Genomic DNA, 22,261 nt, shown 5'->3' with positions numbered 1-22,261 from the left:
ACTGTCTGGAGGTAACTTAGTAAGAAATTGTATATTTCCTATGGGACATAATTTTTAATGGGTATTAGAACATAATTTATAGCCTTGATACTCTGGCAATAGGAATGGCTGGTTTTAAACAGCATTACATACTGGTATTTTGAATTGTTTATTTATTTATGTTTTACAGTATTGTGCTAGGTTGCTTTATTAATTGATGTGTGATTATTGTTCATGTTATATTATTTATTGTATTCATTTGTTTTGTTGTAAGCCACTCTAAGTCCCTTCGGGGAGAGGGGGCAGGATATAAATAAAGCTTCTTGTTGTTGTTGCTGTTGTTGTTATTGTGACATTCTATATTTTAGTAAGTTTGTGTGTGTTTTAAATCTAGAGTATTGGTAATTAACTACATCGTTTCAGTATAAACCTGCACATGGCTGCCCAAAGTAAGCCTCATGATTTCATTGAGACATACTTGCTTGAGAATATGTAATTAACATGCTTTTCAAATGTAGCCAAAGGAAAAAAAATTGAAACTGAATTAATAAAATTATAGTCTTCTCTTTTAAATATACGGACATGACAATAAAATGTATCCAAATTGATTTAATTTCTGAAGTCTTACATGAAAAAAGAAATATATTTTTCTCTATTAGATACACATATTCCTACTCTTTAAATATCTAGAGAAAACACCTGGCCACCCATGAATTCAAATGGCTAATTTTTATGTTGGATTAGATCTCTGTTCTAGTTTGTATGGCTCAGTTCTCAGAAATACGAAGTTCAATGAGTCTCCCTTTTAATTTTGCCCTTCTCTGTAAAGTTGTTTTAATGACCTTTCATCAGAAAGAGTTCACAGCTTTGTCTCCCCATTACTTTCTACATGTTTTAAGGAAATTAGAGGAAAAATAGGGCAAAAGGAATGTTATTTGAATAGAAACTGACAGACAGGGGTTGTCTTAATTTTTTAGGGATGAAATTCCAAAACCAACATTAGCTCTGGAATATACTTTTGGAAGAAGAGCAAAAGGGCACAATACAGTAAGTACATCTGTTCCTTATGGATCATTGAGGTTAAAATCAGTGTGTGATAGAGAGTGGGGATCAAGCTATCAGAGATATTATGAGAACTACTAACCACATTCAGTACTGCCATTTGTGATGACCTTAATAATAGCTGTAGAATGACTGTACATCACACCATACTGTTAGCACTATATTCCACTTTAACTATGAGATTTACAGTTTAGTGAGGGGCATTTAGAATTCTCATCCAGAGAGTTCTTGGATCTCATTAAACTACAAATCCCAGAATCCCATAATACATTGTCACCAAGTTAAAGTGGAATATAGTGCTACAACTGTATAACGGGATAAGAATATTAACATTTTTAAACTGGCATATATTGCAGCTTGAGTAGTGGGTAATAGTATTGCACATTTGTTGCGAAATAAATTGATCTGAGCATAATGTTATATTCTTTGTCATCCAAGGGATAAAAATAGCATGATTTCCTTTCATCCCCAATATTTCTCAGGACAGATTTTCCATTAAAAGGGTTCTCTCAAGTTTGCCCACAGTGGCTAGCAGGCAACTTCTCATTCAAGTTGCCAATCCCTCATCTCTCACCTTGTGTAATTTCTGGATACTGCAAAAGAGTAGCCCATGGTCATGTGGTTTGCATACTTTATGCCAGTTCCAGAGGTAGAAGTGAAAAGTTCTTCTTCAAATGTACAGTAATAAAAATCCTTGCAACAACAAAATTATAGTGGCATAAGCTGCTGTGGACTGTGGTCCATTTTACCAGATAGATTTATGTTCTCCAGGTTTTGGTCACCAAAGCTCATGCTTGTCATCTGCTTGGTAATCCATGAACCTTTGTATGGTGTGCTGTGTAATATCGAAGAAACTATCTAGAAAAATTATAGGAAGATTGAAATTGCTGTATTGTCGAAGTCTTTCATGGCCGAAATCACTGAGTTGCTGTGAATTTTCTGGGCTGTAGTTCCCTCGACTCTGGAACTCAATTCCTAAGGACATCAGGCAGGCCCAACTCTGGCAGTCTTTAGGAGGAGCTTGAAGACGTGGTTGTCCAGTGTGCCTTCCCAGAATAATGATTCCATAACACCTTGTCCTCCAAAGCACTCTACATTTTTTAGGTCTGCTTGTAGGTTTTCCACAAATGCCCCATCACTTTTTCACTCATGTTCCAGCATTACTTCCAATTTTTATTTTACATTTGGCCTTCCCACAGTTTTAATCGTGTGGTTTTGTTGTTAATGTTGCGTTATTTTATTGTCCATGTTTTTATTTTAATTGCTTGTATTGTTGTTGTTATTGCTTGTATTGTTGTATTTGGGCTCATGTAAGCCGCACCGAGTCCCTTGGGGAGATGGTAGCGGGGTACAAATAAATTATTATTATTATTATTATTATTATTATTATTATTATTATGTTCCAGAAGCATTCTCTCCTGATGTTTTGCCCACATCTATGGCAGGCATCCTCAGAGGTTGTGAGGTTTGTTGGACACTAGACGAGTGAGATTTATATATCTGTGGAATGTTCAGGGTGGGAGAAAGAACTCTTGTCTGCTTGATCAAGTGTGAATGTTGCAGTTGGCCACCTTGATTAGCACCGAATGACCTTGCAGCTTCAAAGACTGGCTGATTCCTGCCTGGGGAATTTCTTTGTTAGCTGGCTTCCCCCAGGCAGGAATCAGCCAGTCTTTGAAGCTGTAAGGCCATTCGGTGCTAATCAAGGTGGCCAATTTCAACCCTATTGAAATTGCTGTTGGCAATGTATCAAAATGTTGTACAAATTAGTGATGTGAAGAATCTTTTTTTCAGCCAAAAGATATTGCTAATTTTTGGGAACTAGGCGGCGGAACTTCATTGTTGGACCTAATTCCTATTCCAATAACCACAGCTAACATAAGGTAAAAAATGAAAGAACCTCATTTCAAAATCTTCACAATCATAGCCACAATGAGAAGTAAATTACAATAGTATTAGGTTTTACATTTTCATTTGTCAGTCTCCCAGGCAATGAATTGCATTGAAAGTTGTTGTCTCAATACTTTTCCCCTATATATGATACCTGTGATTGAGTAACAGTAATATACACCGTAAAAATGGTACTAGACATGTTCAGGGCTGCATTGCTATTTGATTGTTAAATTTAATAGACTTTGCTATCCATAGAGTATAGATGAATTATAGAAAGTGTCTATGAAGAAAATACTTACCTCAGACAGAAATGCAATTTATGGAATGAAAAATAGCCAGATTCCCAAAATAGCCTTTAAACTGTTGATGTTGAAGTAGAAATAACTACCCACAGGAGATATATTTAAGATTGCTGTTGTGTGAGGAGACAAGCTGCTCCTAGCTCTTTTCTCAGTAGTGGTGTGTTTTACTGCTAACATACATCTCTTTCTCCAGATATCCCAACATTTTCACTTTCCAGCCACAGTTTAAACTTTGGGAGGTAGATTTGAGAAATGTAAGCCACAGAGCATGATCAGTTAAGGTTCACATGTGAAGTGAAGATAGTTTTCATGTGGAGGAGCAGATAGATTATATGCCAGTCAAACACCGCATTTGTTCTGTGATGCACTTTTCTGCAAACTAGGGCCCTTCCTTTCCTTGTCTTGTCCAAATACTAAAGGGCTGATTCAAACAACTCACATGGTAAAAGTGTCACCTGAAATACTAGTTTTGTTTGAATTTTTGACACTAGTTACTGCATTGCCAGAGCAAGGAAAGCTACATGGAGGCTCTGGAGAAATTCACCAGTTCCTTGCAATGCACCAAACCATTGTTTAGTACTCTGGGAATGAGGAAAATGTCTACACAATCCACCTCACATTCTTTGGTATGATCATAAGGGAGGGAAGAAAAGCATCTACTGTATTTCTTCAATTCTAAGATATACTTTTTTCTTATATAAACAACTCTAAAAATGGGATATCTTAGAATCCCAGGTAAATCTTACGTATTTTTGTTGGTGGTGGGACTGAAATTAGGATGCATCTTACAATTGATGGTGTCTTACAGTTGAAGAAATACGGCATTTCCTTTTCTAGGATAACCGAGGTTTACAGTTATACCCAACTATTTATTTATTTATTTATTTACAGCATTTATATGCTGCCTTTCTCACCCTAAAGGGGACTCAGAGCGGCTTACAATATATATTTTCATACAATATATTATATTATTGGCATAGTACAGTATCAGTATTATATATTACTATATTGCACTATACCATTATATTGTAATATTATTAGTAATATTACATGTAATGTAAATTTATAATTATAATATTGTATTATTATTACTAGTATTATATTGTATTACATTATAATACTATAAATATTATATGTATATACAATATACTATATTATATTATTAGTAAAGACAAGATGGAAATGTCTTCTGCTCCCCACTGTCTTCGCTCTGGCCAGAGCAGCCGTTGGTGCCACAGGGGGGAGGGGCCTCCCAACTGATGATATAGGCTGAAGACAAGATGGAAGTGTCTTCTGCTCCCCTCTGTCTTCGCTCTGGCCAGAACAGCAGTTGGTGCCACAGGGGGGAGGGGACTCTGGTTAATGTAAACAGTGTCTCGTAGTAAGGAACCAATATTAACAGATCAGGATTATAGCTCATTAATTTCAGCAGTATTGCTACATCAGCTGCTCCAAGAACATTAGTTGAGCTTGCAGTGGCCAGGTTTATGAGTCCACCTAAGAAGAAAGCATGATAGAGCTCAGCAGAAGTCAAGGCATTTTAAAGACAAATATTCATTACTACTATCTGTGGTCATAGTTAGAGTTGTTTTGAAAATATATGTGTATAATTCCGGCAACACAATATATGGTATGTATATAGAATACTATTTAGAACTATTAAGATGTCTTTTCATTTCTTTCTAGAACATTTGCAGTAGTTCTTGTCTTGGACCTTTCAAGACCGAACGAACTCTGGCCAACCATGGAGAGCCTCCTGCAAGTCACTAGGAAGCATGTGGACAGAGTTATAACAAAACTGGGACAAACTAATCCTAAAGCAGCTACTGAAATAAAGCAGAAAATGTGGAATAATTTGCCAAAGGATCATCCAGTGAGAACTAGTATTTTCTCCAAATGTCACAGGCTCATACACAGTTAAAAATAATGGTCTGAAAATTATAAACAGTTCCTTTAGATTTTTATGCATGACTGAAAATCCATTTGATGTACAAGAACTTGTTCAGTGGAAAATTATAGCAATTTAATGAAAATTCAGTAGAAGCAGAAACAAGGAAGGAAGGTTTCTTATATATATTCTTGTTAGACATCTAATGCGATTGTTATGGCATGTTACAACAATCAAAAGAAACAGTTTTATAGAAGCAGTTTGATATTGATTTTATAATCTACTTGTAAAATGAAGGTGAAAACTAGAATGTACAGAAGTTATCTGGTGAAGCAACTCTGTGAAGCTACAGATAGAAAGAAAGGGTGTCGTTACAACAGCCTTCAGCACAACTCTATACTTTGCATTTATTCAAGTGTCTATCACAAATGCAGTGCCTTTTGATAACATGACAACTAATTAAATTATAAAATTTCAGGGATGTTAATATCAGCCCTTGAAATTCAATTGCTAATGTTCTCTCTTGAAGAAAGTAAAATAGATTGCCAAAGATATTATTAAAATGGTGCCTGGCATCATGCATTCATCTTGTACAAATGTTGTGCATATGCAGTGTCTAAACAATGTATATATATTCTATAGTGCACAATCCAAAGACTTAACATAGTCTTTTAAAGTAGGTACTTTAAAAGGTGTTAATAGGAGCAAAAAACTAAAATGAAAAGAAAAATTGGGTATATAAATTAGTTTTCATTCAACTCTGAAGGCTACTTTACTTTGTATTAGGTGAAAAGTGTCAACTCTTGACATCCATCTTTCTCCTCTTTTAAGAATGAAAAATTACATTTTTTTGGATTCCACCACAATTCTAGGAATTTTTCTCTTTGTTTTGTGTGTGTGTGATTATGATGTGAGAAGATTGAAGCTTAGATGGGAAGAAATAATTTCCCACCCTTGGCAACCTGCTCAGTTTCTGTAGAAAATCACAGTGTCTTATAGCAAGCAACTCGGTTGTGCTTCTCTGGCAAAATAACAAGAGGCAGATTTCCTAATAATCTCTGCTGATTTCAGTCTGCAGGGACTCACCCTCTACATTTATATTTCATGCACAAAAGAAGCATTGAAAAGCCAACATATATTTTCTTTTTCCTGTTCATATGGTAAAATTCTTGTCAGAGGACCCATCTCCATTGCCATATAATTCATTATAGACTCATATAATGCAGTTCAGTGTAGTTAAACTGCATTGTATTGAGTCTACACTTGCCATACCATGCAGTTTCAAACTGCATTATGTGGCAGTGCAGATGAGGCCTCAGCAGGGGTGTTGTATTGCTGTGGATTGAATTGCTTAAGATGTCAGGAATGAAAATTCATCCTGTTTGGGGTATTTTAAAATTCTTTGTCATTTGCTTTTACCCATCAGGTTCATTGCTCTACAGTCTTATTTATCATCTGCTTTGACTTATAAAAAAGTAATTGTACTTACTTGAAGTCTGCTGATTCCAAACTTGCAACAAAGATGAAGCCTATTTGTAATATTGTGAAGCACGAAGCCTCCTGAGCTTCTTTTAGCTGGATTACAATCTACTTTCTTTACAGGATCGTGAGCTGATTGACCCCTTTCCAATTCCACTAGTTGTAATTGGAAGCAAATATGATATGTTTCATGTAAGTATTTGTTCAATTTCTTCCACTTTGTCTTTGTATAGAACACATGTGGGTTGTTCTTTTGCTATTTTGAGGGGGGGGGGATGGGGCTCATTCAATCAACTTTTCAGACACTTCAGCAGAAACCAAGGACAAAGGTCCTATGCAACCTTTCCTAGGGCCTTGTAATTTATCTCAACTTTATATTCTTACTTCTTAAAGTTCTGCTGTTAACATTTGAAGTCTTAAATTATCTTTGTTGTTGTTGCTGTTGTTTGCTTATACATTGACTCAAACTCACAACAGTTTTATGACGGAGAAGCCTCCAAGAGCCCTGTTCAGGTCTTGTAAACTAAAAGCTGTGGTTTCCTTGATTTAATCAATCCACATGTAATGTTGCCACCTCCTCTTCTTTCTATCTTCCACTTTACCAAGCTGTAATGTGAGTCCACAGGTATGACTGTGTTTTAGAATTTTTAAATTTTATTGATTGATATTGTCCATTGTTTATATTCAGTCAAATTGTGTATTGCTTTGATTATCTGTAATTCTATTTTATGTGTGGCACCTTGAGTGCTTTGTTACCCGCGCCGAGTCTCTTCAGGGAGATGGTGGCAGGGTACAAATAAAGTATTATTATTATTATTATTATTATTATTATTATTTATTCAGACATAATTTGGTCTAGGGCCCATTCATTTTCCTTTTTCGCAGTTCATGGTATCTGTAGACATCTTCTCCAGCATCACATTTTAAATTACTTAAATGATCTAGACTCATGTTACTGAAGAACCACCTAGATCAGCCTTAGGAAATCTGTCCTCCTTTCCCACACTATGAAAAAAAGGTGTTGATGGCCCCATATTTGAAATTCTCTCCCCAAAGAACTCCATCAAGACTTCTCTAACTGCTCTGAGGTAGACCAGGTAGATTTAAATGATAACCTTGTCTGGGGGATTTTACGCCAGTTTAATGTACATTTTAACATATATTTTGGCAGAGTTGATTTTTTAAAATGTAATTTGTTTTTTAAAAAAATGTTTTTGTAAAGCTGTCCTGGGAGGAATTGCTTCTTACAGTGCAATTTAGGTGTATCTTCTGTCTCTTTCACATTTCCCTCGCTTGCCTTTTGCAATATGGGCATGTACACTGTTTTAATCAAGACATTAAAAAAGCAAAATGTTTTCTTCTTTACAGTGAAGTTTTAGCTATTGACTTACCAAAATAATTTACCGTGGTTTATCATAGCATACAGGGTTATATCAAGCATTACATTAACAGAAAATGTAAAATGTTACTGTTGTTTGATTGTCATAAATAATAGCAGACAAGCCAATTAGTGCAACACTTAATGATTTTGTAATGGGTTTGACAATGATTTATTGATTTGAAGCTTGTGTATAGATTTAAGGAACACCTTAAGGCACGGTAACAAAATATCTTACTATATGGTTTGTATAAGCTAATTCATAGAGCAAGGGGTCATCACACTTTTTAAGCCGAGGGCTGGTTCATGCTCCCTCAGACTGTTGGGGGGCGGACTGTAGTTTGAAAAAACATGAACATATTCCTATGCACACTGCACATATCTAATTTGCAGTGCAAAAAACATGAAAGAACAATACAATATTTAAAATGAAGAAGCTGTCTTCATTTTAACCAACAAAATTTACCAGTATTTCAGTGGCAAGTGTGGGCTTGCTTTTGACTAATGAGATGATCAAATTAATTAAGAATCCCCATTTTCAGACATCATTTGACAATCAGCAGGAAAGATATAATATGGTTTCAAAAGCTATTAGCCTTAGTCCGCTGGGTGGCAGCATAATACATTCTTCCCAACTACCTGTAATTCCTTATTTTGCAAATGTTGGTTTCCTTGCTTCTTGGCCTACTTGCTTGTTTTCTTAAATAGTTTTTTTTTTCAAAATTGTCCAGCTCTGTTCTTAATCATGTACATATATGAATAGACACTTATGACAAAAATGGTTATTTTTGAGAAATACAGTAGCCACATCCAGACAATATCACAAACGTCACATTAAATTTGGGTTAAAAATAAATTCAACGTTTTCTGGTTCTGAAAAACTTGTTTTGACATGGTTTACTGAATGAGAATAGTCACAGCAAAACCAGACACTGGTTTATGGAAACAGAAATACATATAACAACTGGACTCCACCCAAACCGCAATGTACTTGTAATTTTAAGCAATTTTCAAATTTGAATACTATTGGAACTATTCACCTCACTGGCATAGCCATTCTGATTAGGATTTTTTTTTTTTACTTCAAGAAATGACTGTACACTTTAAACAATTTTTTTAAAGTCTCCATATTTCACATACATTTCAAATCAAAACAAAGAGTATGATTAAATGTCTTTCTGAAACTTATTGTTCCAGAAAATAACAAAAAGAATCAATCTCATGATAAATAGGTTTTCAAACATTTGAATGATTTAATAATGCTGAATCTTTTTAATCATCTTTGGGAAAAATGATAAATAAGATGAACAATGATAAATGGTAGACAGTAATTTTATAAATACTAGTATTGAGGTGGAAAGAGTGTTTGCCTAGCTTGAAATTGTCATAATTTGTGAATAGTTGATGTTAAATTGTAAAACAAAACATGACAAAAGAGCTAATCAATTTAATTGACTTCTCTGATCGTGTTTGTATAGGAATTTGATTCTGAAATGAAAAAAATAATATGCAAAACACTTCGATTTGTTTCTCATTATTATGGAGCATCTTTAGTGGTATGTATGTTACTATCTGTTATGAGCATATGTTATGTTATAATCTTAGTTAACTATATTTAAATCCCATTGGTGTCACTATAAATGCAACCCATTCTGCAGCAGTGATGAGGAAAAAAAAGGCAAATTTCATATTGGGAAAGGCTAGACATGGATGCATCAAAATGGATTAATGTAAATCTTGTAACTGTATTTAGAATATTCTGCATCCTTCTGTTTGTGCTCCTCAATAGAATATTATAGAGTTGAGAAGCTTAAACAAAATGATAAAGAATAAAAACAGGCATGTTAGATTGGTCTGAAGAGTTTTTGGGTTCCCATGGTGTTCTTTCAGTGATCAATCAAATACGTATTGGAAGTCACAAATATTATGATTACACTACCACCCTTTTCCATGCATTCTCCAGCTGTCAATGTTGAGAGGCATACTGAAAATACAACCATCACATATCTTAATGCATGATGGCTGTATTTTGTATCAACAACTACTAGCCATCTTGAGTGAATTGGTCTTCTTTTAAAAACCATTGTAGAGAGTACCCATCACTAGTTTTGTTAGTGAATTCTATCATTTGTATGTGCATTCTGTAAAATAATCACTGTAAAATTATTCCTTCTAAGAGTAATCAATCTCTCACCACTAGGCTGTCCACCAAGTGGGCTCAATATTGGCAGCTGTGGTGTCCATGAAGGAAAGTGAATGTTTGGACTAAAACATTTGGGAGGTCTTCTTAAGGAATATAAAATGACAATTAAAATTTGCATGACAAAAGCTGGAACAATTGCGGATGGTATGAATAAAGTAGATACACAGAAATATGTGTTTATTGTTCAAATGCATCAGTGAAGAAGGAATCCAAGGCTTCCAAGCAAGAGTGAAAAGATTCACTGTTGGATGGAGCCTTGGATAAGAATACTCCTGCAAGGAAATAAAGAGATGGTGCATTTTTTTGTTGCTATTCAGTCTACTACCCTATTGCAGTAATATTTCTCCTCTCTGTATATTTTACATAGTGACTTCAGTGCAGTGTTACAAGCATTTGCAGCATTAAGGCAAATTCATTATAAATGAACAGCGGGTAAAGTGTTTCACCTAAAAGTGAACAGTGAGTAAGGACTGCTGCTAACAAGTAGTACAAGTACTTATAACAAAGGACAATGGATCCAGTATCAGAATCCTTTTAGGAACTCAAGCTACAATTTAAACACAACAAAAATGGCTGTATTTGTTCAAAATAAATTATGATTTCCTGCCAACTGGAAGCAGAAGTCTCTAAACATTTTTACACTCAAATGGGGAGGGCAAAAAGAATATCCTAAGGGAGAGAGGGAGCTGAAGAGGAAAAGTCATGGAAATAGTAATTTTTAAGTCCCCATTGCCACTTCTACCCTCAATTTTTCCAACTTTTTCACCAAGAGGTGGGCTATTGGCATATTCTTTCATGTAATTGCCTATAGTCTATAGTTAAGTACATGAACAAGGGCACAGAAAATGCATAGTCAAGTTATGACTTCTGAATGGCCTTGCAGTGATATTTTACTATACTTCCCATGAAGACCATAACATAAGTTTTATATTTTCTCAGTTTACTAGCAAATCTGAAGCTCTGCTATTAAAAACACGTACACTCATTAACCACTTGGCATTTGGCTTTGATCGAGGGTAAGCTAATCAGTTTTCTAAGATTTACAACTATTTGACTGAATATAGTTGGCTTTCTGTCAGGAGTGCTTTGATTGTGTGTACCTACATGGCAGAGGGATGAACTGGATAGCCGTTGTGGTCTCCTCCAACTGCATGATTCTATATTAAACAATATTTGCCAGGTCTTGTGTTCAATGTACAACTGTTACTGAATCTCAGTTAACTACATTAATGCCAATGATGCAGTTATGGCATCAGGTGTGGAAGTAGATTCTTAATGGATTTGTTGGTCAGCAGTGTATTTCTGATTTCAGTGTAATAGATAAAATAGAAATGGTTTAAATCATAGGAAAAGGGCCTGTGTTTATGCAAAGGGCCCACTGTATGGTAAACTATGTGATAAAACCCATATTTTGCAGTGCTATATATTCAGCCAAAAGGTTTAATGCTTAAAGATCTCTGTTGAGAAGATCTTAAATAGATTACTGCAACACACTCTATGTGGGGCTGCCTCTGAAGACTGCTCGGAAGCTCCAGCTAGTCCAACGATCGGCAGCCAGGTTGATCGTTGGGGGTTGTAAACATAATAGGGGCGTACAACCCACCTGTTATGCCAGCTCCACTGACTGCCTATTTGCTTCCGAGCACAATTCAAAGTGCTGGCTTTAGCTTTAGTCTATAAAGCCCTAAACAGTTCTGGCCCAGTTTACCTGTTCAAACATATCTCCCTCTACGAACCACCAAGGAAGTTAAGATCATCCAGGGAAGCGCTGCTCTTGGTCCTGCCTCTTTCGCAGTTGCGACTGGTGGGAAAGAGAGCCAGGGCCATCTCTGTGGTGGCCCCTCGGCTGTGGAACTCCCTCCCTAATAATATTAGATCTGCCCCCTCCCTCCTGACCTTTTGGAAAAAACTCAAATTTTGGCTGTGGGATCAAGCGTTTGAACAATAGACTGATCAACTGGGAAGAGAATGTTTTTAGTGGACCGCAATGGGTTGATTTGGATTACGATTTGAACTGGTGAACTGTTTTAATGAATATTTATAACTGTTTTAACTGTGTTAATTATTATTTTTAATATATTATGTTGGCATCTAATGGCTGCATGTTGTAAGCCGTCCTGAGTCCCTCTTTGGAGGTGAGAAGGACGGGATATAAATGCTCAAAATAATAAGATTATGGTAGACAAAAAATTAATTAGTTTGTTAGCATAACTTTAGATGTAAAAACATATAAACACTGGAACTGTGTGGAGCAAACCAATAAGGAGTTTGGTCCATCAGATCTGTAAAAATTTAGCCCAGAATAATTAATAATTTACTTTTTCTGGATTGTGTTTGTGGTCAGTGTTGGTAACTCATTTTGTTCTGTTCATATTTTTAAAGAAAATCCGTGTCTTTGGAGCAGAATAAACCACTATTTATTCCAGTAGGAATGGACTCTCTTAGTCAAATAGGTTGGTGTTGTTTTTTTCCCCTTAGTGTGTCTGTTGTACATAAAGTTCTTTTAATGTGAAGAATGCAGATGGAAAATGAACAAAAAGGGGGAAAATTCAAATATCTATAAAATATATGCATGTGTAGTATTATTGAAGCAAATGAATTGGAGAAGTTTTATAGTATTTGTGATTATATGAATTACACCGTGATCCTGTATTTCTTCACTTTAAAGTTCAATAGAAGCCATTTGCTAAAAGGTGTATTAGTTTTTATCTTTAACTTTATCTTTATCTTTAAGTGTTATAGAATTGGTGCCAACACTTATGAATTTCAGTGTTACAGTTCTTCACGATTAAGGCATTTTATACTTTCTTTTCTTGACTGCCATTAAATTATTGAGGATGATAAGTGAACCACCCATTTTATTTTCAATTATGGCATGAAAATTATTAAAATTCTTATGATTTTTAGGTCCCCCACCTGCTGCTGACAGTGATATTGGAAAATTGCATGCCCAGTCACCGGTAGACTTATGGAAGAAAGTGTTTGAGAATGCATTTCCACCCAAGGTATAAATATATTATTTTAAAATAAATCAATTTTTCTTTTTATAAACCTTATTTTTGTTGTAGTATTTGATAATTCTAACTATTGAAGTTCAGAGTCAAATTAACTCCTACTTTTTATCATTAAGGCTATCAGTGCAAGACGTGATTGAGAACCAGAGTGGCGTAATGGTTTGTGTGTTGTGCTTAGGACATTGGTTGGCCAGGGTTTGAGTCCCCACTCAGCCATGGAAACCAACTGGGTGACTTTGGACAAGTCACACTCTCTCAGTCTTAAACTCTCTCCAAACAAATTCAGCCAAGAAAATTCTGATAGGACTTAGAATTACCATAAGTCTGAAATGACTTGGAAGCAGACAACAAGAAAAAAAATTGCCTTTGGAAATACATGACTCCACTGGAGGACTCATAACCTAGCCAGGATTATATGGACATGCTAACCCTCTGAACTGGCTTATTCATGCCAAGGGAATTAGGATTTTTTGAGCTGTATTCAGCCCGTATGTGGAGTCAACATTTATACTTGGCATCAATCCTAACAGGGTTGCAGTCTCACATGGTTCCTTTTAACAAGTTGGAAAGGGAACACAACTGTACAATCCACCCCCTTGTACTGATGCCAATTATTATCTTTGACCCATCGAAGGAAGAGAAGCTTACTCCAGGGGGTGGATGGGGAACTGGTTATCCACAAAACCAAAGCTGGCTTACAGGGCCTGTCCATCCAAATTATAGCCCTTGGTTTTCAGCTGCACGCCTCCTTGGGAAGCTGCCTGGGGAGCCTACTGCCTTTCCATGCCACACACTGAGAAAGGAATCTATTCCTAGCAAGCAACAAGGAACAAAGCCAGCTCCCTGTTGTACAAGGGTCAGTCCTCTATGCTTTTGTGCTGCCATCATTATGAAAATCATCCCATTCTTTGTTCCCCATCAATAAGGCATCAAAGCCATTTTTTTCGAATATAATTGGAGGTCAGACGTATAATTTCTTTAAAAAAATATGTTTATGGTAACAAGTGTTACAAGGCTATCTGTGCTCTGTTTTGCAGTTCAAGCATACTTCATAAAGTATTCTGGAGGTAGCTGCTATCTTCTTGCCTATTGCAGACAGACACACACCTACAATGAGGTCAGCTAGAGTAGGATCCTACTCTTTCCCATGTCAAGTTTTATTGCAAACATTTACTGCAGATACACTGCTTCAGCACAACATCAAAGTTTGGGTTTCTTCAGGCCTACTTTGCCACTTTCCTGATACCAATTCTACATAACTTCTAGCTAGTTGGAGGACAAAAAGGAAAAGGAGTGACTGGTTGAGTCTAAAAAGGCTGTAAAAAGATGTTTTGTCTGTGTTAAAAGAAAAATGCCTGTCTGCATAAACAGAGATACTTGTCTGTTTATATGTGGATATGTGCAAAGGGGGTTGGGAATAATTCTGTGAGAGAGGTTGAGATGAACTCTTCAAAGAAATATGATCCTTTGACTGATCATATTTCTCTTTGACCCCAGCTATAAAGATATTCCCAAGATAAGCTATAGTGATATTCCAAGATAAGCCTAAATTGTTGCAACGGGGAAAGGAGAGCACAGTTTTTACAGTTTTGCTCGCTGTCATTTCAGAGTGTTGGTGTTTTTAAAGAGGTCAATGATCCTGCGCAGGATCCACAGTATGCTGAATATGAAGTTGATGTTATGCGAGGTCAGAAGAACCAGGTACGTCACTCTGTACTTTTAAATACAGTTTTTTTATATGGCTGTAATAAAACCTGGGGAAATTTGCCAGCCTCTGACATCCACTGTAGATCTGCCCAGACCTTGAACTTTGATGCTTTTTAAAACATTAGATCCTCTTTCAGCCATAAAGTTTGCTTAGTGACCTTGGACAAATCACCATTTGTTAGTCTAACCTGATGTATAAGCTTATTATAGAAATAAATCAGATAAAATGGTGAAGCCCTTTGTACAGTGAAAAATGCTATGTGTATGATTAATATGGAGAAATTAGCTCAGTTAGTCCACAACTGAAGACTGTATTAAGTGAAAACCGTGTGCAGAGTATTTGGAATTATATCGTGTTTTAGAAACAATGTTATTATAGGAGAAGAATGATAGAATCATAGAATTGTTGTGTTGGAAAAGACCTCATGGGCCATCCAGTCCAACCCCCTGCCAAGAAGCAAGAAAATCACATTCAAAGCACCCCCACAGATGGCCACCCAGCCATGATTTGATTACTTACTGTAATTTACTTATTGTGATTTTTATTTCAAAAACATACTGGTTAGTGTGTGTATGTACTTCTTAATCAGCATGACTTATTTACATGAACCGATGATGCTGGATATAATAATTTCTGCTGGATATGGGTATATTATTTGGTTATAAATCACGCTATTTGCTGACACACTATATAAGCCAAGAGACTTTACTCACCTTTAGTCAAGCCACACTTTGGCTGGTGTCCTTATGGTGGCATGAAAAGGCATAGGTCAATTGAATGGTTGCATATAGGTATTTCTTTTTTGGTTAACTAAAATTGGAGTTTAAATTGCTGGAAGAAACATTAACAACCTTAGATATGCAGATTTTTTTTTATGTCAGGAGCGACTTGAGAAACTTCAAGTCGCTTTTGGTGTGAGAGAATTGGCCATCTGAAAGGACGTTGCCCAGGGGACACCTGGATATTTTTGATGTGTTACCATCCTTGTGGGAGGCTTCTCTCATGTCCCCACACGAGAAACTGGAGCTGATAGAGGGAGCTCATCTGTGCTCTCCCCGGATTCGAACCTGCAACCTGTCGGTCTTCAGTCCTGCCAACACAGGGGTTTAACCCACTGTGCCACTGGGGGCTCCTAGATATGCAGATGATACCAGTTAATGCAATGGTATTCCTCGTAGTACTCTTTGGATGCGAGAGCCAGACCATAAGGAAGGCTGAGCAAAGGAAGATAGGCACTTTTTAACTGTGGTGCTGGAGAAAAATTCTGAGAGTGCCTTGGACTGCCAGAAGATCAAACCAATGCATCCTCCAGGGAATAAAGCTTGACTCCTCACTGGATGAAAGGATATTAAAGGCAAAAATGAAGTTCTTTGGCCAGATAATGAGAAGACAGGAAAGCTTGGAGAAGACAATGATGCTGGGAAAAATGGAAGGAAAAAAGGAAGAGGAGCCGACCAAGGGCAATATGGATGGATGGTATCCTTGATGTGACTGGCTTGACTTTAAAGGACCTGGGAGTGGCCATGGCCGACAGGGAGCTCTGGCGTGGGCTGGGAACAGTGGCTTGGTTACAACCATTATCTGTTATAAAAACTACACCTGAATCAAATAAGGTTCGATTAAGGTTACCTTTAAGGTTGCAGTCCATAATTTGCCGGTTTGAAAATGAATTATGTGAAAAGTTCTATAAAAAATCGTAAGACTTAGCACTGTCACACATCGCCCACAATCCTACAGTTGGAAATGTACTATTACTTTGAACTGTTAACTGGGATCATAATGGAACTATTAAAGCATCTTTCCCAATGGGCTAGTTATACCCAATGAGTGAGAAATGCAATGTGGCATAGGGCAGGATCCAGTTTTAATTTTCTATAAGAATAACAGAGGAATCTAACAAAAGCATGAAACGCTAAACCTGCTCCTGAGGGTTCAGGAAGTTCTCTGGAAATGATTTTCAGATGTCTTCAAGAGCATCTGCTAGGGAATGGGATGCGATTTCCATCATGCTGACATATCACAAGCTTGAGATTGGATTTAGACCATGCAGATGCCTGTAGATGCCTCTGTATGTTTGGGAAACTGGGGGTTTTTTGTTTGTTTTTTAAATATATGGTTCATTTTGGGGGGGGGGGGGGAGTTCCATAACATGTTCCACTGGTAGTGAGGAGATTTCATAAAGTAATACATTTCTACTATAAAGTAGGCCAGGTTAACAGCTTTTTAGAATTATGGCAACGTGGAAGAACTTTGTGTGTGACCTTTAATGGTTATCATTAGTAGGTTTCTGCATTGTAGCTCCTTAAGGGTGAAAGGTGGTTCAGGAAAATAGCATGGCCCTATTTTTAATCTGAAGTAACCCTGTATTTCAGTAGAACTTTCATGATTCTCAGGCTAGACACTATGAATTTGAGGTTACTTGCGTTCATATCAGTCACCATGCTTTTAATACTGAGCCAAATTACTATCTTATTGACGTTACTGGCAACGTTACAGTTTCATAATATTTATTTATTGCCCTGAAATAAGCTACAGTTAAATAAGGCTCTCGAGCGCTCCTAGTAGGCTATGGATTCAGGTTTGTTCCAGGGCATTAACCTAGAGTTACCTCACTGAGCCATGGTAAGAAATTAATCTGAGTTGAATTTACTTTTGTGTGGATTAAAATGGCTTCTAATTTATAACTAAGACATTTATTGAATTCATTTCAACATGACAATCAAAATAGAATGTTGTTTAATTTCTTGCTCTCTCTCTCTCTCTCTCTCTCTCTCTCTCTATATATATATATATATATATATATATATATATATTTGCTGTACAGTCATGCCAAACTTATGATTATAGATGACTTTTTATTAACTAAAATAGCCTACAAGTAAGAATTGATTTAATCATTCTGAGAATTAATCTTTTCCCAAGTGTTTCTTACTTTCTGTGCTCATTTCTTTTATCTTTTTTATCATTATTGATACCATTCGAAGTGACTGTAGCTTTTGTTGGTGGTACTGTTGCAGAAAAAAATGGTAATAGACAAGCTCTGTCAAAAGCAAAATTATCTGCTGTTATTTCCCTAAAATTTCCATCTTGAAGTTTAGTTATTATAAGATTATTGTAACATTTGAACCGGCTTTTATACAAACATTTTGGGATTTTTGTATTTCATTTGATCTTAAAAGCTGTAAGATAACCCTGTGTACATCTATAAGAAAACAATTCCCTGGCTACATTCAGTTTTTAAATGCATTAGGATTTCCCATAATTATATGAAAATTGAGAGCGAAATGGCCCTTATCTTAAGAATAAGTATTAAATGCTTCAGAATGCTAATCTTTTTTCCCTTTTGTAGTCCTTTGTTCCATACATTCTTTAAAGATAAAGCAGCTATACAGAAAGAAGCATTTATGTTAAAGGTATACTGTCGAACATAATGCTCGTATTTCCGTTTCTTGAAAGTATTCATGCATAATAGCTTTTTATTTTGTGCATTTTCCCTTGATCACTTCATGTTCTTCTTTTTGACTCAACATGACAATCTCTAGAGTTTAATACACTTCTCACATTGCTGCTGACACTAGAAACCACACATCTACAAACTCTAACAAGACTCTCCATTTCTGGCTAAGCTGTCTTAAAAATAGTACATCAAGGGAAGTTTTCCCAGGCATGTCGTGATCCATCCATGTTATATGGATCTTTCTTGTGGGGATCTGCCACAGGTTTTGTTTCATCAAGATATGGAGGAGGGCATCATTTGCTAACTGGCTGCCAATACGTTTCCAGGCCCAATTCAAAGTGCAGGTTATTACCTATAAAGCCCTAAACGGTCTGGGTCTTGCTTATCTTCGCGACCGTATCTCCCTCCATGAACTAGCACAAGCACTAAGATCTGCCAGGAAGGTCCTTATTTAGATTAACCCACACACTATCCACCTTCCAGAAACATTTGATGACTTGGATGTTTCAATGTTTAGCTACTGATCGTGTCTGCCTAGCCCTAATCTTTTGATTGGATCTCCAGCACTTTATTCCCAGACCCAGCCTTACAGTTTGTGTTGGCACAAGCCTTTGTCCTGCCCTATTTGCCTCAAATCTGCACATGCCCACTTTTCTCGGCTACTGGTTGTCTATTTATGTTTTATGATGTCTTACATTTTTTTTGGTTTTATAGTTTTAATACATTTTACTGTTATATGTTTTAAATTGTATTACTTGTAATTTTTGTTTATATTGGGCTTGGTCCCCATGTAAGCCGCCCCGAGTCCCTTCGGGGAGATGGAGGCGGGATATAAGAATAAAGTTATTATTATAACATAGTAGATAACTGCTAATTTGGTACAAGTGGGAGAAATAACACGGAAAGTAGAGGTTTCCTATGCCCCAAAACTGAGCAATCCAGTATGTGTCAGCAAAGTTTTAAATTCAAAATTAACAATATGTATGTGTGAAACAACCAAGTTTGGTAAACAAAACCATTTTGAACTTTATGGCAATGACCTGAGAGCTTCTTCAAAAATGCATCCAGGATGATTTGTTCTTTTCCATTTTTCACTTTACTTATGAGATCCTTGTTAGTAACCAAACTTACATAACTGTTATTTTTTAACTGGCTTGGAAACCTGGTGAGGGTGAGGCAGTCTTGTTCAGTCTTCCCTTTTCTCTCTCTTTAGTTGTTCAGATTTGGTCAGCAATGTATTCTGGAGGCATTTGCTGTTTTCCTTCTCTGTTATATGCACATGCACATAACTACAATAGAAACAACTAGAGCAAAATCCTTTCTTTCCCAGTTCAAGATTTATTGCACTGCTTATTGCTACTACTATATTACTACAATAGGTGATCACTCGAGTATTATTGTCTTCTAAGGGTAGAATCTTGGCTGTGGGGCCATAAATGAGAGACCTATTCTGGATTCACATGGTCTTTCACAATGAAGACATAGGTTTCCAAGTGGAAGACAGTCATGACAAGGGTTTGCTTGACGCACCAAGTTCTTAGCACGTTTCTCCCTTTCGCTCTCTCTTCATGCCTCTTCAAAATCCACAGCACTGCTGGTAACAGCTGGAGGGCCAGGACTTCTTAGATCTCGGTTTATATTCCACATGTTTTAAGATTAGCTTTAAGCCCATCTTTTAATATCTTTTGTTGGCCACCCAACATTCCATTTTCTGTTGTTGAACTGAGAGTAAATTACTGCTGTGAGAAATGGTGATCAGGCATTCGGTCAATGTGGTCAGTCCAGAAAAGATGATATCAGAGAATCATCGCTTCAATGCTGGTGGAGCAGGTGGATGATAGCATGTTTACTATAGACATGCTGTGGCAACCTGATGCCAAAAGCCTATATTTCTGCATCCTTCATTATCCTCCCAGTAGCAATGCTGGTACAAAGCTGCCAGTTTGAGGCAGGGGACAAGAAAGAAAAGCAAGGATTGAATAGATGTAAAAACATTTTGTAAAAAGAAGCTTCTTTGTCAGAACATTTGTTAAGTGAGATATAACTGTATTCTTCCTTCTATGTGGATAATAGGTTTTTTATATTTTTAATTCATAATTAAAATTCATGTATTTTAAAAAAATTTTAAGTATGAAAATTATTTGTGAACAAATAATTGGTATTTTGAACCTGTCTGATGGAGCTATAATGAAATCGGTTTTTAAATTTTTATATATGTTTTAGTAGGATTTTATGTTTTGTGATGTTTATTTTAATTTTATTTGTCTGTTTTCCTTTTTGACATTGAATGTTTTGTCTTATATGTTGGAAACTGCCCTGAGTCCCTTTGGGGAGTTATGGCAGTATATGAAAAAAATTATTGTTGTTTTTGTTACAAATAGTTTTGTGCATATTTATTCAGAAGTTGGAACTGTAGTGTTCTGTGAAGCTTAAGCCAAGTGTGCATGTTACTAGTTTCTACATGAGATCAAATAATTTCAACCTGGCCTTTATGCTGTGATTCCTGGAATATACATGAATTAGGGATCAATATTTGGCTACTTTCAAAGTAAAGTTTTGCTTGCAATGATGGTGTATCTGAGAAAAGGGCCTCTCCTGGTGATCTCAGAGCCCGGGCCGGCTCATACAGGGAAGTACCTGAATCTGAATTATAGAGATCTTCATAGTACTTTGAGCTGTGTCCAGAAACAAACTGATAGCAAAGGGAATGGTGTGAACCTTGTAGCCAGACCCAGTTGACAGCCTGGCTATAGCTCTTGGACAAGCTGAAGCTTCTGAACCCTCTTCAAAGGCATCCCCAAGTTGAGAAAATTACAACAATCCATCCAGGATATAACTAAAACCTTTATAGTTATTGCCATAATGGTGATGATCCTCCTAGCACAGATAAATGACCAGCACTGTCAACTCCATCCACTCCAGTTGTAGCATTGCTCATTAGTTCAACTTTCTCCAGCCTATGGAGTTCATTGCTACACAGGTGGACCTGCAGACCTTGCCCATAATCACAATGTAAGAAAAATTCTGTCAGGCTAAAAGTCTGCATAAATCTGTACTTCTTTACAACAGTAACTAACCAGATGCTTGGAAGCCCATAAACAGATTAAGAACACAAGAGCCTTCCAGTGTCTGGTGTTCATAGATACATGCCCTTATAACACTTAGAGATTCTACTTTGCAAGCAAAGTCTGTGTTGTCCATGACTTGGGAGATCAAGATCATACTTGAGAGCAAGGTAATATAATTGTTTAATACAGTAGCATCTGGGTAATTGCTCTTTGAAACTGCAAGGAGTAGATACGAATGCAATTAGAATAATGGACTTCAGTAATTTTGCAGTAAGTCTCAATATTAGAATGGCATACAGGGCACTTCCTGTATGAAATTAAAAGATAAAACCTCTGTTTGTTGAGTGTTATGAAAGGTTTCGTGATAGGTGCTTTAATCATGGTTAATTCTCCCTGTGTTGCAGTCTGGATTTCTTTTACAAAATATTCATAATTAAGATTATAGATATCGCTGAAATATTCCATGCAAGTTTTTTCCCTGGGTCTTGGGTTTTTCTTCCCCATGTTGTTTCAAAATTCCATATTTTATAGCTTACATTCTATTTTATTTGTACTGCTTGTCCTGTGACACTAATGTTTAAAAAAAATGTTGTTATGTGCTTCCAAGTCAACTTTGACTTGTGGTATATAGTTTCCACGGTGAGATTTTTTTTTTCAAAAGAATTGTCCACTGATTTCCAAATAAGGCTAGAAATGTATGATTTGGTTTCTATCTTAAAGGTATAAACTCTGAAGCTACTACTACATCAGCTCTATGTCAAAGACATTCAATGCCCTTTTCTGATTTTTTTTAAAAAAATCAGCCTGCAGTGCTTTTGGGAATATTGTCA

At 36.4% G+C, this 22,261-nt stretch overlaps 1 protein-coding gene across 1 annotated transcript in view; it reads left to right on the top strand.

Moving 5' to 3' along the window:
- The window catches only part of DYNC2LI1 (dynein cytoplasmic 2 light intermediate chain 1), a 32,138-nt gene that overhangs the window by 8,273 nt on the left and 1,604 nt on the right, over window positions 1–22,261 (top strand). Inside the window, exons 4-12 of the mRNA XM_060754386.2 lie at window positions 957–1,026; window positions 2,836–2,924; window positions 4,923–5,109; window positions 6,727–6,795; window positions 9,460–9,537; window positions 11,124–11,200; window positions 12,567–12,637; window positions 13,092–13,189; window positions 14,807–14,899. Of these exons, the coding sequence (XP_060610369.2) occupies window positions 957–1,026; window positions 2,836–2,924; window positions 4,923–5,109; window positions 6,727–6,795; window positions 9,460–9,537; window positions 11,124–11,200; window positions 12,567–12,637; window positions 13,092–13,189; window positions 14,807–14,899 (832 nt within the window). The remainder of the gene's footprint in view (window positions 1–956; window positions 1,027–2,835; window positions 2,925–4,922; window positions 5,110–6,726; window positions 6,796–9,459; window positions 9,538–11,123; window positions 11,201–12,566; window positions 12,638–13,091; window positions 13,190–14,806; window positions 14,900–22,261) is intronic.

The sequence above is a fragment of the Anolis sagrei genome, chromosome 1, assembly GCF_037176765.1.
Source record: "Anolis sagrei isolate rAnoSag1 chromosome 1, rAnoSag1.mat, whole genome shotgun sequence".
NCBI classification, from domain to species: domain Eukaryota; kingdom Metazoa; phylum Chordata; class Lepidosauria; order Squamata; family Dactyloidae; genus Anolis; species Anolis sagrei.
This window is presented reverse-complemented; position numbering and strand designations above follow the sequence as displayed.